The following is an 18,714-nucleotide window of genomic DNA, read 5'->3' on the forward strand; positions in this document are numbered from 1 at the left end:
AATTTTCAAAGTTTAACAGTGAATAAATATCTCTCTCTCTCCCTCTATATATATATATCGGCGTCATTCTACTTGTAGTTGAGTTTTTCAGTTTTTCTAACGAGACTTTTATTATTTTGATGAAGTTTATTAAGGTTAAATAAAAAAAACTTTTAATATTTGACATGAAGTTTTTTATTTAACTTTAATAAACTTCATCAAGATGATAAAAGTCTCGTTAGAAAAATTGAGAAACTCAACTACAAGTTGAATGATGCCGAAAACGCAGTGTTCTTTATAAATAATTGTATTTATGATAGTCTAAACCCAAAATATATATATGTGTGTGTGTGTGTGTGTGTGTGTGTGTGTGTGTGTAATTAATTATAATTCTATCATTTAACGTTAAAAGCATTTATAATTAATAATAGTATGGAAGTCCTTTATATGCAATGTATGTAAATATGTATGTATGTATGTTTCGCATTTATCAATCAATCATATTTAAATGTATGCGTTTTTAAACTTTTTATGTGGTAGGAAAAATTTTACACGTGAAATTTTACACATGTTAACTGAGATTCTTTTTCTTTTACACATGTTAACTGCGTGTGTGTGTGTTTGTAAGTGTGTGTGTGTGTAAGTGTACATGTGTGAGGAGTGTCAGCTGATAGCATAAGAGCAACGCGTTATTTGCTATAATCGATTCCGCATGTTTCTTGTGTTCTTCTTTAATTTAATTTTTTTCGCAATAAAACCGTTTTATTTCTAGTTAAGATATAATAAAATATTTTCAATTTTAATTAATTTGGTTAGTGTTTTTGTTTGATGAAAATTAAGTAGATCCTAATTTGGCAACTTGTTTGGCCCCTGTAAAAAATTTAGGAATATGTTGTATGTTTTTTTTTTTTTTGTAAACTACCCACATGTGGACATAGATATCCATATATATTGTTATCTGTTTTCTGTGCATGTCTCCTTACGTTCCAGATATAATTTATTTTATTGTGTAAGATAAATTTTTTTTATGAATATTATTCCCTACCTAATTAACAATTTCATTATAATATTATAATTTTTATATTTGTGTGTCTGTATGTGTGTGTGTTTGTATAGATGTAAGTGTGTGTGTGTGTGTTTGTGTTTGTCTGTGTGTATTTGAAGTGCATGTATTTATGTTGTTTATAATATTGTTATTTTTGCATCATTTTACATTGAGGCTCACACACTAAAAGGCCTTACTGAAAGCCTTAACTATTGTTTCCCAGTCATGTTTTGTGTGAGAATGTTGGTTTTGTTTCAGTGATTGATTCAGTCAACCAAATGACGGCTCTATGATCTCGTACTCCCTCCCTCTCTCTCTCTCTCTCTCTCTCTCTGTCTTTCTATGCACTTTTTTATATACTATCATTTATATATTCCTATATTTTAATATTAAAACATGTGATCTGTAGGTATTTTACTATGCATTTTTGATTTTTCATGAAAAGTTTCGAGTTGGTCGGTCGATTGGCTGGCTGGTTGGTTGGTTGGTTGGCTGGCTAGTTGGTCGGTTGGCTGGTCAATTGGTCGGTCGGTTGGCTGGTCAATTTGCCGGTCGGTTGCTTTACTGTTTTGTTATTGCATTTTAATGGTTTAACGAAATTTGATGTATGTAACTACCCATCTATTTTTATCATCTTTTTATTTATGTTTTATTTGTATCGATCTGGTTTTGTGGAGGTCGATGGTAGCCAATGAAGTATCAAATTTGAAATTGTCACTGACATGCGAGGCTGAAATTACTAATACTTACATTATTTATATTATAATTTATATTATGATAATCAATTATAATATTTTTATTATTACCGTTATTACTTTTATTTTCATTTTTCATTTCTCCTAAAATTTTGTTCCTGCAAATCCTTCTTAACAAAACATTGGAAACAAAAAGACATTTATCTTTTAAATTCCCAATTTTTGCAAACGCAATCAAACCCACCACTTATTACAGAGATCACGGGGACCTAAAGTAGGTGGGGGGTGGTAATTGCCCCCGCTCTAAGTTGGGGTCGGAGTGATTTTATTTCAAAAAATTGGCTCAAACTATTTTTATTCCATGGCTATCATTTAATAAAGACTATTTGTTGCCAGTAACTTTACCTTTTTATTGTATATAGAAAATTCTAAATCAACTAAAAATTTTAATTCAAAGGGGGATTTTTGTCCCCAACATTCAAGATGGGTATTATGTCCCTAAACTATATCATTTAAAATTATATAATATATTGATTTAAAAAGAAATGTCAATACAATTTTCGGCCATTTGAGAATTTTTTGTTAAGTTTAATAAAATGAAACTTATATTAAAATTATAGACTTAAATTTTTAATAATAATAACTATGGTTAAGTTAAAGTGTAGATATAACATTGAGTATAGTTCAAAAACAATGAAGTACTCCAGCGAATATATTTTAAATACATAAAATTTATAAAAGAAAGATTTACTCTGCTGCAAATACGATCAATTTAAAACTATCTTTATTACTTGCTAATAATTAAATATTCAATTTAATGCACTTAATTCAATTAAAACTAATTAAAATTTAATTAAATTTTCTTCACACCACAGTTTTTGTTTAGTTTTTCGTTTATGATTCCAAATAACGAACGGCAAGATATCCTATAACTATAATGCGGCAATGCTAAAGATTGCAGATTATGAAAATAAAGTTGTCTTTGTGGATGGCTTAACAAAAGCCAGTACAGGAAAAATAATAAAAATGTATTTTTTTGTGTTTTGTGTGTTGTTTGTTTTCATGGTTTTGCCTATTTGTATTAATTTTCATTTGCTTCGTTTCTTTATTTTTAGAGTTCTTTATAATTGCTTGTCGGTCGTAGCAGTTCAAACTGCACGGGGCCTACTTTTATTTCTGTTTACCACTATCGAATGATTTTTAATTATAACTCATACCGAATTTCTTATTACAAATTACAAATATGCTAAAATTAAAATAAATTTTACTTCTAAAAAATTATATTTTGACATAAACCTTTAATATATACATTTATTTTTAGATAAAAAAAATGTTAAAAACACCAAAATTTTTAAGTCATTGGCCGTATAAAATGATGGTAAGACATAGAATGGGTACTCACGTCCCTGACGTGATCTTTGCGTTCGAACAAGGTCAGATAAAGAATTTCTTGGAGGCTTTTAACGGGTTTAAAAGCTGAGATACAAATTAAAAAAAGACATTTTTGATGTTTTGTTTTTACTTTTTTTTGAATTTTTCCCTTGTTGTTTTTTATGGATGTTTGTATGAAGTTTGTTTGTAATTTGTTTGTCTGTATTGGTGACATTCTCGTTCGTTTCCTATTTTTTTTGTTCTATCCCTCTCTTTCCACCTCTTTCTCCTCTTTCTCGCTCGTTGTATGAAATGTCCTATGTTTCTATATATTACAGTTTTACGGGGCTTGCAACTAAGTTGAATTTTGAAAAAAAAATCAATGCTGTTTCGTGTTTTTTTGTATGAACGAACGAAAACGACGTTTTACATTTTTAATATTTCATACCGAAACTCGTCCTGGCTGATGGACTAATGTGATTAAAGGACCTAATCCGGCTTTTTACTGGATTGACCTGACCATGTATGTTTGTTCGTGTGCTCTTGATTTCTCTGAATGTTAGAAGATAGTAATTGATCAAGTGACAAATGAGTTGAGTACATAGATATCCACCATACATTATAGCCATGGTTGAATGTTGATTGCGTATGCTTTTTATTCGATGTTAAATTCAGGTACTATAATGATGTCTTTATTCTAAAGTTTTAAAAAATTAATTATTTATATTAATTTTAGATTAAATAAAGATAATCCAAAATCGACCTTCTGGAAACCTTATCTCTTAAATGAATAACATCATCTATTGAGCATCAAACTAATTTCAAAAAAATCTGCTTACCTTTAATTCTTGAAATTACGTTAAATCTTTTTAAGTTGCTAATTTGGGCGAATGAGAGATGTTGAAAACATTTCGAAAGAAGCTAAATTTTCAAAGTTTCAACATTTTCGATTAATGTTATCATTTTAAATTAAAGCATTGTTGAGTATTTTAAATGATTTTTCCAATATTTCTGACCCTCTTCATAATTTTATTATTGTCACTAATAATGAAGAGTTTCGGCATCAGCAACGTCATGTTCATGGATCCCCACAACGACACGCCATTTTTCAAGCGAATTCTGTTCATGCTCTGCTATCGCAAGTCCATGAGTAAGATGAAATCAGACTTCATCAGCTACGTTTACAGCAACAATCCGCAAAAGGTCGATTCTATTGTTCGTAAGTTGAGTTTTTTCAATTGCGCTCCTAATTTTAGTGACAAACAACTTGCACTGGATATTGCAATCTACAAAAACAGTCTCGGAATAGTGGAGCTTCTGATAAACATGAATGTTGATGTTAACTTTCCGTCCAGACGTAACAGAACAGAAGAACTTCCTATCACATATGCCATGAGATTGAAACATTACGACATCGTCGAGTTGCTATTGGATGCTGGTAGCTTCGTTGAAATACGCTCCTCGAATTATGAAAAATTCACAGCTTTGCACTATGCCTGCATTGATGGCAACTACTACTTCGCAAAGAAATTCATCCAAAGAGGGGCTGATGTGAACAGGGGGACAGATAAAGGGCACACCCCTTTGTACTATGCTACAATCAACGATCACTGTCAACTTGCCTTTTATTTGGTGCTTGAGGGGGCCAGTGTTAACTTCACAATCAAGAGAAATCGTGTACTAAGAAAGGACGATATAACAAATTTTTACAACTTTTTAATCAAGCTGTTGTCTATTTTTCAGCTAGATGTCAATTCAATAAATGAAATGAACAGAAATGTTGATACTGGAATGGTCCAAACTGTTTCCTCTAATGATTTGTGCCACTACTCTGAAAGGATCAGCTCAACATTCAGTGAAGAAACAAAAGAGCTGGCTTTAGAGAAGATAAAATCACAACTAACTCCCATGAAATTAGCTGAATGTTTAGTGGATGCTCAACTCTTACAAGATAATTTTGTCACTGATTTGTTAATTTCATTTGGGACTGATGTGAACTACAAACCAGAGCACGGCATCAACATTCTCCTGAAAACTATAAAAACACAAGATTGGCCGAGGTTTAACGTGATAACATCTATGAATGAAACCATTTTGAATGATTTCGAAATTCCTGATCAAAATCCACTTTTAAATGCATTGAAATTAAATGACTTCTACAGACAAGGCATGGTTCTGCTGATAAAATGTGGTGACGCTGGAAGAAAAAATCACAACGTAAAATCAAAAATTATCCTACAAGCCCTCCAAATTAAAAATTTAGACATTTTAAAACTTTTATTTCTATCAGGATTTCAAATCTATCGCAAGAAGTATCAAATCAGAGCAGATATCCTATGCCGAATAACAATATTTGAAGAGTCTGTACATCTCAACGATTTAAAGAAGTGCAAAGACTGGCTGTCATGTAAAAAGAGGGAGGGGCTAACTTTGAAAGAACATTGTAGAATAGTTATTAGGCAGTCCATTTCTGAGCATAATGGTGGTAGGTCAGTTTTACCATATCTGGAACAACTGTCTTTGCCTAAAATTTTGGTTCTATACTTGAAGTTCTATGATTTAACATGTGTTCAGAAGTTCTTTGATAGGCATATATTGAAGAGTAATTTTATTTTTACAATGTGAAAAGTTATGTATCTGTCTGTATTTGTGTGCCAGTCTGTTTGTTTCTGATTGTCTCTTTGTCTTTCAGGCCGTTTTTCTGTGCTTAACAAGTTTTGATAAATTTTACAGAAATTAAAATCACACACATTCACAAATAGAATTATATTTTAATTTTTTATTTATTTATTGTTTTTTTTTAAAATCTTGTCATAATTATTATTTGATGAAATTAAAATCACACACGTTCACAAATAGAATTATATTTCAATTTTTTATTTATTTCTTGCTTCTTTTTTTTAAATCTTGTCATAATTATTATTTGATGATTCACAAAGGGATGTTTAAATAATTATAATATCTTTTACTTGATCGTATTTCACATGTATGTGCGTGTATATTTGTGAGCGTGTATGTGTTTTTGTATGTATCGTTTATATAATGTTGGTATGTGTGTGTCTAAAATTGTATATGTGTATGTTAGTAAAGTTTAACAGTGGTTTTTGTAGACATTGGAATTTATCGCTTCGATTACGTTATACAGTTTTTTTTTTTTTTTAATTTTGCAAGATTTCTTATTAACGTTTAAGAAGTTAATAAGAACTCTTGAAAGAATTAGGAAAAAATTTAATAATGTAATTGCATTAATCGATTTAAATAAAATTCTTTCTCTCTCTCTCTCTCTCTCTCTCTATATATATATATATATATATATATATAATATATATATATATATATTCGTGTGTGTGTGTTTGTAGTATGTGTGTGTATATATGTGTTTCAATAGTTTTCACTAATTGTTATTAATCTCCACAATTGAATTAAACATAGTTACTGTGATATTTATAATACATGTATATATTTTTTTCAAAAAATTGTATTTAATTTTGAAAATAATCACACTCAGACACACACAGACACATATACAAACATACACGCACATACAAACACACATACAAAGACACACACGCCGTGTGTGTTATTGATGCATAACGCTCTGAATTTTTGAATCATATAGCATACATATTGCATAGCATAGATGGATTTATGATTTATTTTCTGGTGTTGCTTTATTTATTTATAAATGATTTTTTAATTTCTTTAAAATAATTCTGAGGATATTATTTTAATTATTCATTTACACGCATATATATATGCATATATATGTATATATATATATGTATATATATATATATATGTATATATATATATTTATATATATATGTATATATATATAAATAATTTTTAGAAATTCACTTTTTTTAAAAATTGGTTGTCAGTTGTATACATGGATAATGGTATATCCCTGGTTGTATATCAAGCAATAATAGTAAGAGTTACGGTGTCCATTTTGTTGGTAAATTTTAAGCCATTTTTATCGAAATGTGAAAAAGTTAAGTTATTTTTCAGTATATTCGGTTTTATTTTCTGTATTTAGCGGGATTAATTCGTTTTATTTTTGTTTTTTACTAATTCCGTTTAGAAATAAATCTAAACACTTTATTACTATCCCTCCTATTATCTTACCAGATTCTAAAACTCTTGATGTTTCTCACAAGTTTCGTAGTCTAGGCTTTATCTTTGATTCTAGCATGTCTCTTTCTTCTCAGATTAATAGTGTTACTAGAAGTTCTTACTTTCATCTACGTAGAATAAAAAAACTTTTGCCTTTTCTTGACGATCCTACTCTCCTCTTTCTTGTTACTTCGTTAGTCTTATCTAGGATTGATTATTGTAACTGGCTCTACTATGGTCTTCCTGACTCTATCCTCTAAGTAAAAGTTTCAACTCTGCTGCTCGTCTAGTTGCTTGTGCTTCTTTCTTTTCTCATATATCACCATTTCTTGTTCTCTTGCACAGGCTATCTATAAAATAGATTAATTTTTAAAATTTACACATTTATGTATAAGTTTCAATCTAAATTATATCCTAAGCACTTATCAGATGTATTAATTGAACCTAAACACGCCGGTTTACGATCGTCTTGTTCTCACTTCTTCTTAACTCTTTTGCTAAATCTTCTGTTGCTTTTTCTGGCCCTTTTCCATGGAACTCTACCCCTTTCTCTGACGACTTCTCCATCACTTACGGAGTTCAGAGCAGGTCTCAAGACTCATCTGTTTGCAAAATTCATTGAGGAGCGCTGATGAACATCGCGGAAATAGCGCTTTATAAACTAATTTATTGATTGAAAGACGTGTCTGTTCTGTAATGGGGAAATTATTACCGATACAATTTAATGGATTTACTGTCTTTGGTTATTAATCGCCATTTTTTTTTAACAAATGGGTGCATATGAAAACAAATTTCGTTATGAATTGCGAATAATTTGTTTGTCAGACTGAATTTTGATCGTCAAATTGCTAATTTTGTTGCATTGTTTTGAATAAAAAGTTAAAATTCTTCGAATAATTTTGCGTCAAAAATGTCTTTTCCGCCGAGACCTCCAATACTGCCCGGAATGATGGTTCCTCCATTCAATCCGTACCCGCCACCTATCGGTCGGTTTTACATTTTTTTTATTAATAAAAGATATTTTAATTTTATCTACGTTTTTCAAATTGAATGTTTCAAATAAATTCCAATGAGGAAATTTATTTAAAGCTTTTTAAAATAAAATTATGTCCCTAACTAATTTTTTCTAATTTGGATTTTTTTAATAATCTAACTGCTAACTTTTAATTTTTTAATTAATATAGTTGGCAAAATCCTAGGACAGTTCCTACAATGTAATTGAAAACACATTATAAATGCGGGAGATATGTATGAAAAAGAATGCACATAAACAACGACCAATGAGATAACTAAAAAAGGGAACTCAACACAGCTGTAAGTGAACGACCAATAAGATAACTAGAAAAGGGAATGCAACACAGCTGTAACTTAATGAATGAACGAAAATACAGAGCTATCGAAGTGTTAATGTCACGAATATTAAATATCAATTAATCGATTGCAGGCGGCAGTATAAACTAGTATTTATATAAATTAAATTTTTGGACAAAAAGATTGTATACATTTTATTCTCTTTTACCATCTCAAAATTTGTATTTTTTTACATTAAATAATAGCAAACAAATGTACTAATAAAAATAATTATAAAAATTGAAATTAAGAAAAAAGAAAAATTAAGGTATCATAGTTCCTAGTATATGTTGCATTTCTGTCTAACATGTACAATGATATTTCCAAAAGGCAACTTACCGAATTTTTCTCTCCACATAAATTCAGCTAAATATGTAGCCTTTAAGTCTTTGGATGTCCCATACATATATTTAAATGTACGCTTCAATCTGGCCCACATCGATTCGATATTTTGTGTGTGCACCCGTGACTGGATCAACAAAATTTACACTGTGATTCACTGTGATGTGAGTATAACCCAAGTTTTTCAACTGACTGTACGCACGCCACTCATCAGAGACTATTGTTGTCCCAGGAGCAATCCATTTTTGAATGAGAGGGATTAGAGTTTGTGAGTCTCGTGCCTGTACCTCCTCCGCAAAACATATTCTTGTCCCTCGCTGTATTCCTCCAAACACCCATCCATCTTTATATCTGTTGTTTCTACCCCTATAATATTTTGCCTTCAGAATTTTAGTTTCATCTATTTCTACAATTGTTCTGGGACCCCCAATCTGTACAAAATTATCAATACAACGGTCTATACAAACGTCCCGGCAAAAATTGTACCAGTCCACGACAGTATTTTTATTTAAGCCAACCTCCCTTGTTGTCAAATATACAGGCATTTTCCATGCCCAACAATAAAGAATTTGTATAATTTTTGACATCCCTAATTTACTATTTTTAAAAAATGAATCCTTTCGAATACTTGTCCTCATTTGATAATTTTTTTTTGGACATCGCCAAATGACTTGGTCAACTTTATTAACTAAATGAATAACCTCGTACATTTCTTCCCCGCAGTTTTCGCATAACATTTCCCGATACAATAGTCCATTAAACCTTAACCACTGCCTAGTTATTCTACGATTTCTAGTGAGACGATATAGCTTGTTAAAATTTAAACGATTTAATATTATTGCCTGATTCATTTTACAATAAATCATCTTTTTCAAAATGGAACTACGACGCGCGAAAAAAGATGTTTCATTTTGGGCATATTCGAACAGCTATGGCATGCGTAAATCATAACCACTTCAAAATAATAAAAATTGTTGCTGCGGCATTTTTACTAGATTAATGATAAAAATATACTAATAACAAATCAGCATTGTCCTAGGATTCTGCCAAAATTTTATTTGTTAATTATTTGGTATTTTCATTATTCCATTTCATTTCAATTTTTAATTATTTGATGATATAAATGCCCAATAAGATTTTTTTTTCCTTTTTTACTATTTTAACAAAAATTATTTATTTCATTTTATTATTTTAATATAAATAATTTAAAATAATAAAATTTGACAGTTTCCGTATTTCTTACATTATGTTTCGACATTGTGCTCACAATCTCATTGGTCGTTGTTTATGTGCACTCTTTTTTTATACATATCTCCCGCATTTATAATCTGTTTTCAATTGCATGGTAGGCACTGTCCTAGGATTTTGCCATATAGTTTTTTTTAATGAACATTTTTTAAAGAGTAACGCAATGTTTTCTGTGATTTGAGACCACATAGATAAAGAATTTGAGTTCGCTTCTTTTATGTAAATTTTTTGTCATGATCAAACTACTGTTTATTTTTTATTCATAGGAATTAGTAAATATCTAATAATTAAATTAATATAGTTATTAAATTTTTTTTAAAATTAGGAATGATGCCAATGGGTATCATGCCGGTTAGTTTAATTAATTTTTTACTTTGCAATAATTATTTTTTCATTTTTTTTTCAAAATCTTCCATAAAATTCTATAAATTTTTTTTATAACCTTTTAAAACTTTTCTTATAATTTTCCATAATTTTTCATAATTAGGTGATGAGACCGAACCTGTCGATGCCCATGTCCTTACCGAGGCCTGCCCCCACCACACCGGCTGTTATCACTGCCAGACCCGAACTGACCATTAACGTCAGTCTGCTCTGCCTCATCTATTTTACAATTTTTTCATTTAATTTCACAATTCCTTCTTTAGTTCTCTTCTAAAAGTATATGCAAATTTTTACTTGAGTTGGTGTTACATAGAGCAAGAAGTGCTAGACACATTTACCATGAAAACACTTTTTTTTATTGCATAAAGTACTTTGTCAGAGTGTTTGATTGAAAAGTATTGTTTATATTACATCACATTTTCTCTCGGTAATCTCCATATCTTATCTGCCTAATTTGCATAATTTCCTTAATTTTTTCACAGAAAGAAAAACTTCCAGTTACGACTGTCTTCGTTGGGAACATACATGACAAAGCACCAGACGCCATGATCAAGCTTATGCTACAGGTCTGGTGATAATGATGATGATGATGGTGTGATGATGATGATGGTCAGGATTGTGATGATGGTCAGGATTGTGATGATGATAATGAATGATGTTATGAAATTCGTCATGTTGTCAAGATATTAGTAGTATTGTTAGTAGTAGTATTAATGATGATGGTGATGATAGTAGTTATGAAAATAATGATGATGGTGATAATGATGATAGTGTGAGGATGATGATGATTATATTTAAGAGTTATATTGGGAAGATGATAAAAGCATAATTTTTTTTCTCACTAACAGAAATGTGGAAATGTTCTCAGCTGGAAGAGAGTTCAAGGTGCATCTGGAAAGTTACAAGGTGTGTGTGTGTGTGCGTGTGTGTGTACGTGCGTGTGTGTGTGGATACTTGTGTCACTGTGTGATTTTTTCATGTTGTGTTGTCTGGATGTTTATGTCTTCATTGGTTTAATTGCTTTTGATTTGTACCCATAGGCAACTTACACATTCACGCACTCACACGCACACGACATAGTCACTTACACACACGCACACACGCTCACACACACACGAGCGCATACACACAAGCAAAAAATTTATGCTAACTCCTTAAATTTACCAGCCTTTGGTTTCTGTGAGTATGACAATCCTGAATCTACGCTAAGATGTATGAGACTACTCAACGATTGGAATATCATTGATAAGAAGTTGCTGGTAGGTTCTACTGTTGGCTTTGATTGTGTGTGTGTGTGTGCGTGTGCGTGTGTGTATTTGTGTGTCTATTTGTAATTGAGAGAAGGAGTGTTAGTTTGTGCTTTTTTGTTTGTTATAGGTGTGTGTGTGTGTTTATATTCATAGTTTTTTCTATTTGAGTGAGCTTTGTTTGCTTTTCTGTTGAAACAAAAACAGCCCACACATTCACTTATCCACACAACACACACGCACACACATTCAGTTACTCACTCACACACACACACACACACACACACACACACACACACATACAATTACTCACACACACTTAGGTGAAAGTAGACGCCAAGACCAACAACCTGCTAGAGGATTACAAGCAGAAGAAGGAGCTACAGAAAAAGTTGAAGCAGCAGCAGCAACAGCAGCAGTGCTACAAGACCATCGTCGATAAGGAGGATGGCGAGAATTCTGACGACGACGACGACGACAATGTGGACCTTGAGAAGAAGAAGGATGAAGAAGTCAAGGGGCTGCTTGTTGGCATCATGAAGGACAATGAGAAGGAGCTCAGTAAGCCTTCTACTGAGATGACAGCAGGTCAGTTAGGATTGGCTGGCCGGTCGTTGGTGGTTAATTATGATTGGTTGTTGGTGATTGGTTGGTTGTTGGTGATTGTGGTTGGTTGTTGGTGATTGTGGTTGGTTGTTTGCCATTGGTGGCTAATGATTGGTTGATTATTTTTGACTGGTCGTTATTGGTTGTTTGATTGGTTGGTTGGTTTGTAGTGGTTTGCCGTCGGTTGGTTTGTAATTGGTTATTGATGATGAACTGCTTGCTTGTGATTGGCTGGTTAACATTTTATTTTCACTCCTGACTGGATTGGCTTCCATTCACCAGTTGTCACATCACATCGACATTTCACAATTACATTACTTTACATTACATTACATTACATAACGTTACATTACATTACATAACCAGATGATGTAGATAGACTCATTAAGAAGGCAAAGCAGAACAAAGAGGAACCTTCTGCTGTTAGCTGATGTCTATTCTGTCAATCAGCCAATCAGTCAATCAATAAACTAACCAATCAATCAATCAATTAATTAGTCAATCAGTCAATCAGTCAGTCAATAAACTAACCAACCAATCAATCAATTAGTTAATCAGTCAGTAAATCAGTCAGTCAATTTTTTTTGTATAGCCAATCAGCTAATTGAATATATCAGTCAATCATTCAATTCAGTCACTCAGCCAGTTCAACAATATGTCAATGAACATAATGATCAGTCAAACAAATTAACCAGTTTAATAAATAAAATAGATTGGTTTTGTAATTAGTCAGTAAACTATTTGACCAATTAATTAATCAATCAACTGACTGATTAATCAATCAACCGACCAATCAATCAATCAACTGCTAATCAATCAACCAGTCAATCAATCAACCAACTAATCAATTAATCAGTCAATCAACTAAACAATCAATCAACTAATCAATCCAACCCCCTTCTTCTTTCTAATCTAGGACCTGGCTGGAATGGATATGGCAGATGATCTGAAGCAGCTTGTTAATAAGGAGATCAGAAATTTTAGAGATGCTCATTTGGTATATGTGTGTGTGCGTGTATGTATGTGTGTGCTTGTTTGTATATATCTGAGTGTGTGTGCGTGCGTGCGTGCTTTTTTGCTTGTTTGTATTTGTACATACAAACAAACAAAGAATATATATGTATGTATGGATGTATGTATGTATGTATGTATATGTGTGTGTGTGTGTGTGTGCGTGTGTTGTTTGTGTATTGCTATATATGCATGTGTGTCTGTTTTCATGTGTATGTATGTTTGCAATGATATTCCAAACCCACACAAAAAAAGAATTCAGATCCCAGCAAGGATGACAGAGGCAGCAGCAGAAGGAAGGATCGAAGCAACAAGGATAGCAGGAGCGAGAGAGAAAGAGAGCGAGATAGAGAGAGGGAGCGAGATAGAGAAAGAGAGAGGGAGAGGGAACGCGAGAGAGAGAGGGATAGAGAGAGAGAAAGAATTAAGAGGAGAGAGGAGGAAAGATTGAGAGAACGAGAGAAGATTAAAGAAAGAGAGGAGTATGAAAGGCGAGTTATGATGATGATAATAATGATAATGATTATGATGGTGATAATGATTGTAAGGATGAGGATTATGTTTATGATGATGATTTTGAGTGATCGTTTCTAATTGGCTCTCGTCCAACTGTGGCTAACCAATCAGGGAGAAGAGAGAACGAGAGAGGGAACGGGAGCGGGAGAGGATGAATAAAAGTCGGTCAAAGACAAGAGATGCCTCACCTGTTATTGTTCTTGATAAAAAGTTAGCTAATTGATTGATTGATTGATTGATTGATTGATTGATTGATTGATTGATTGATTGATTGATTGATTGATTGATTGATTGATTGATTGATTGATTGGCGGTTGATTAATTAATTAATTAATTGGTTAATTGGTTAGTTATTTAAATCATTAATTAATTGATTGGTTGATTGGCTGGCTGATTGATTTTTTTCATTCATTCTTCAATCTATTCCCCAGTCAGTTCAGTATTTAAATAATTAATTTATTAAAACCACTAGCTGCTACCATCATCTATTGCGTCATCTTCTTTTATTTTTGTTTACATTCATGATTACGTCACGTGGTCATTAACGTCACGTGGTCATTTTTTTTAAACGCAGGTCACGCGATAGAGATGTCGAGGGAGAAGATGACGAGGAGGTTTACGAGAGGAAGAAATTGGAAAGGAAGCTGAGAGAGAAGGAGGCAGCCTATCAAGAGGTTAGTTGGTTGGTTGGCTGGTTGGTTGGTTGGCTTGTTAGTTGGTTGGTTGATGTGTTTGTTGTTTGCTGTGTTTGAATGATTGGTTGGTTGGTTGGTTCGTTTGTTGGCTGGTCGATTGGTTGGTTGGTTGGCTCGTTTGTTGGCTGGTCGATTGGTTGGTTGGTTGAGGGATAGGAAGTAATACAAAAATTTATGGATCAGTTATAATTATTCTCTCTTAACTAACACGCACGCACACATACACACGTACATACACACACGTACACACGCACTCATACACGCAGCTCTTGAGAAAATGGGAATCGAGAGAGAGGAAGAAATCAAGAGAGTATGAGAAAGAGAGAGTGAGAGAGAAGGAGAGGAGGGTGGAGGAGAACAAGGAGTCAAAGAGGCTGAGAGAGTTTTTGGAGGATTACAATGATCAGAGAGATGACGTCAAATATTATAAGTTGGCGTTTTGTTTGGTTTCTTTCCATTCTTTCGTCTTTCTTTCATTCATTCGTTCGTTCATTCATTCGTTCATTCATACGTTCATTCATTCGTTCGTTCGTTCATTCATTCGTTCGTTCATTCATTCGTTCGTTCGTTTATTCATTCATACATTCATAGCGTGTTTTGATAATTCATTTTTTAATTTTGATAATTTCATAATTCATCGTGATAGTTTGCTTGTCCATTCATTCGATTGTTTATTCATTCATTTATTGGTCCATCCTTCCATCATTCGATCCAACATTAATAAACAGAGGAAGTGCCCTTCAGCGGCGACTGAACGAACGACAGAAGGAAGTGGAAGCAGATGATAGAGATAAGCAGAAGGAGAGAGAAGAACTGGAAGAGATAAAGAACAAATTGAGAGAGGAAGGTCACCCCGACCTTGAACTTGAAATGGCCAGGGTCAGTTGTTTGTTTGGTTGTTTGTTTGCTTGGTATTGTTTTCTCCATCGTTCGTTCGATTGGTTGGTGTTGTTTAGCGTTGTTTGCTATTTGTTTGTTCGTTGATGTGGCTCATAGCATTTTCAATGCTTTTTTAGTGGCTGCTTGCTTGCTTGTTGTTTCTCGTTGTATGCTAATTCTGTCTGTTTTGTAATAAAGGAAAAGTTCTTAGGGAATGAATATTCATTCCTCAGCCTATGGACTCTCACTAATCCTTACTAATCCGAACCCCAACAAACAGATAGAGAGAGAGAGAGAGGAGCACCTCCTACCGCGCATCACCAACCCCTCCCACATGTCGCCCAACTCGGACTCGCCGGTCATCGTCATGAACGTCGAAGACGACGACGACGGTGTGGTCATCGTAAACAACAACAACAACAACAATAATAATAATAATAATTTTCTTTCTTCGTCTCTCAGGCCCGTCAACTCCGCGCCTGATTTACACTCAGACGATGACGATGATGGTAGCGTTAATGATAATAATAATAATAATAATAATAATAATAATAATAACGTTAAAAAGAGTAAAAGTAAAAATAGTAACCTGTACAGTCCGGCTAACGACGATAGCAACAGTGAAGATGGCCACAACGACCACGACAATGACGTCGATATGCTACCAGCTGTCGACAACTCGCAATCGTCCAATAGCGTTAATATTAGTAATAATAATAATCTAATTTTCAGCGAATCATCCAATCCGCCGTCGTCGTCTAATTTAGGCGGTTTCACTAATAGCCTAAACTACAATTCTGAGGACTCGATGGGCGGACCCCCCAGTATGCCCGCTCGCAGTGCTAGTTCATCGAAAGTTGCTCTTACTAACAACTTGAATAATATTAATAGATTTGGTTGGTGTTTTGTTTGTTCTTTGTTTTCCACGTCTTGTGGTGGTATTTAGATTTCATTTGTTTTTTACCTTTTAGATTTCATTTCTTGTCTAAGGGGTTGTACTTTTTTTTTTGATAAAAATTCCATCGTTAAAAGTTTGTAAATGTTCAGTTGGAGTTGGACAGTAAATTGCAGTGAATTGATTAATAATTATTAATTTATTAATGATTATTATTACTTATTTATTATAACTGAAGAGAGATTCTCGTAATTCTAATTTGGAATTTTCTCTCCCCCCAGACTCCAGTAACACCAACAGCCCATTCTCCCCGCCACAACAACATCAACGTAACAACAACAGTAGCAACAACAACGCAGCGACAACGACGTCAGCCACACCCACGAGCAACAACAACAGCAACAGGAGCGGTGGCAGTAGTGGTAACGTCAACAGCGGCTCCAAACGTAAGAAGCCAACAGTATCGGACGTCTTCAACAACGACGAGGATGACGACGATGACGATGGCGGAAAGAATTCAAAAAGGAGAAAGTTAGTCCCTCTGGATTACGAGGCCGGGGAGGAAAATGATGAAGAGAGGAGTAACAATGTCTCCGGAGCTGGTGGCGGTAATCGAAGTACGGGTTTAAGTTTGCCAGGTTTGTTGAGGGTTTTTGTTTGTTTTGTTGGTTTGTTTTTGGATCACTTTCTTGTACTGTCATCCTTTTTTTCATTTTTTTTGATCTACTTTAAGGTTTTTTTTGAAATGTTTATTGTGTCTTTTTTTGTAACATAGATTGGTTGTAATTCTGTTGTTTGACTTAATTTTCTTCTCTTTTGCCAAGCTAGCTAGTGGTATTCAATTCTGGGATCATATTCATCTTTTTAAACGTTTCAATTCTTCAGAATCATTTTCATACTTCATCATCAGCGTCGCAGTCGTTTCCAATCTTAATATCATCATTATCTCAATCATTTTTTACCCTCTCCCACTCTCTATCATCAGCATCTCTCCTTTTCTCTCCTAGCCGTCATTTAAAATCCGGCCAATCATCTTCCTCCCTAATTTTAGGGTCATCCTCATCTACGACATCAGCCTCTGGAGCGGCATTCCCGACGACAGCTGAGGAAAAAAGGAGGTGGATTAAGACATTTATTGATCGTATTCCCATAAACAAAGATGAATTATTTGCTTGGCAAGTCGACTGGTCATTTGTTGATTCGGTTAGTTGATTGGTTGACTGCTTATTTGTATGCTTGGTTAGTTGGTTGATTGGCTGATTGATTGACTGGTTGGTTGTTTGTTTGGTCGACTGATTGATTGGTTGTTTGCTTGTATAAATTCAGCTTATTATCATAATTCCTCCTCCTTCTAGGAATTGATAAACAAAAGAATTCGACCGTGGGTTAATAAGAAGATAATTGAATATATAGGTGAAGATGAACCGTCGCTAACTGATTTTATCTGCAAGAAGATTCTCTCGAATATACCCCCAGCGACCATCTTGGCTGATATATCTATGGTCTGCTGTGATTTTTCTTTGTTAAAATTTCGATCTTGTTGAATTTCCGAAAAATGTTTGATTGACCGGTCGTTCGACTGGACTGTAATGTTTTATAACATGTTAGTTAAAATATCCACTACTAATATGACGTCATTATATTTTCAACTTGATTTTACTTTTAATCCCACTCTTAGGTACTGGATGATGAGGCGGAAGTCTTCGTGGTAAAGATGTGGAGACTGCTGGTTTACGAGATAGAAGCTAAGAAATTTGGAGTTATCAGATAAATTCTTTCATTCTCCCACACTCACTCTCTTCTTATAATAGTAAAGGCGTCGATTTATCTTTTTTTTTTGTTTATGTAATTACTTTCCAATAATTAATTAATTAATTTTATGTAATTATTAATTATTATTGATGATAAGTCGATGACGTTTGTCCGGTTTCAATGACATTTTTGTGTGGTACTAATTAATGTCGTTAGTGTTTTTGTCACTCAGCATCGGATGAAAGAACTTTACCTAGAGCTAATTTAATTTAGTTTTGAAACACTAATGAACTGAAGAATAATGAGAATTTGTAATAAATAATAGTGATAATGATTCTGAAATGAACAAAAAGTGTGAATAAATTAGGCTGATACAGTTGGTTTAATCTGTATACAATAAGTCCAATTTTGAATTTTTGGTGAAAATGTATAGAATATTATGGGCTATGCATGTTTGTGTGTGTATGTTTATGTACATGTTATGAATATGTGTGATTTAATTGTATGTGGGTTGCATGCATATGTTTCTCGAAATTTCTTTGAGAACCGCATCTGTATCGTTGCTGATTAGTGATGGATCAAG

General features: G+C 33.2%; 2 protein-coding genes across 2 annotated transcripts; both read left to right on the forward strand.

The window, feature by feature from the left end:
• Positions 1-4,137: 4,137 nt before the first annotated feature.
• On the forward strand, positions 4,138-5,715 carry HELRODRAFT_178850 (hypothetical protein; the record flags this gene model as incomplete). The annotated part of the gene is made up of 1 exon (XM_009027721.1): positions 4,138-5,715. One exon carries the CDS (start codon positions 4,138-4,140, stop codon positions 5,713-5,715), a length of 1,578 nt encoding a protein of 525 aa, XP_009025969.1.
• Positions 5,716-7,955: 2,240 nt separating this feature from the next.
• HELRODRAFT_114533 (hypothetical protein) lies at positions 7,956-18,586 on the forward strand. Its single transcript, XM_009027722.1, has 19 exons — positions 7,956-8,192; positions 10,472-10,497; positions 10,634-10,729; positions 11,013-11,096; positions 11,379-11,436; positions 11,698-11,789; positions 12,101-12,365; positions 12,750-12,805; positions 13,300-13,380; positions 13,650-13,885; positions 14,022-14,120; positions 14,485-14,584; positions 14,872-15,035; positions 15,334-15,484; positions 15,765-16,380; positions 16,661-17,017; positions 17,431-17,582; positions 17,735-17,881; positions 18,058-18,586. The coding sequence occupies exons 1-19, from the start codon at positions 8,117-8,119 to the stop codon at positions 18,148-18,150; spliced, it is 2,949 nt and encodes a 982-aa protein (XP_009025970.1). The 5' UTR covers positions 7,956-8,116; the 3' UTR covers positions 18,151-18,586.
• Positions 18,587-18,714: the final 128 nt, after the last annotated feature.

Source organism: Helobdella robusta (genome assembly GCF_000326865.2).
Source record: "Helobdella robusta unplaced genomic scaffold HELROscaffold_50, whole genome shotgun sequence".
Taxonomy (NCBI): domain Eukaryota; kingdom Metazoa; phylum Annelida; class Clitellata; order Rhynchobdellida; family Glossiphoniidae; genus Helobdella; species Helobdella robusta.

Excerpts from the sequence above, each read along its gene's own strand:
- HELRODRAFT_114533 (XM_009027722.1), top strand. The coding sequence starts at position 8,117 with ATGTCTTTTCCGCCGAGACCTCCAATACTGCCCGGAATGATGGTTCCT. Across the intron at positions 10,730-11,012 it reads GACCCGAACTGACCATTAAC|AAAGAAAAACTTCCAGTTAC; the intron begins GTCAGTCTGCTC and ends ATTTTTTCACAG. Across the intron at positions 15,485-15,764 it reads TTGAACTTGAAATGGCCAGG|ATAGAGAGAGAGAGAGAGGA; the intron begins GTCAGTTGTTTG and ends CCCAACAAACAG.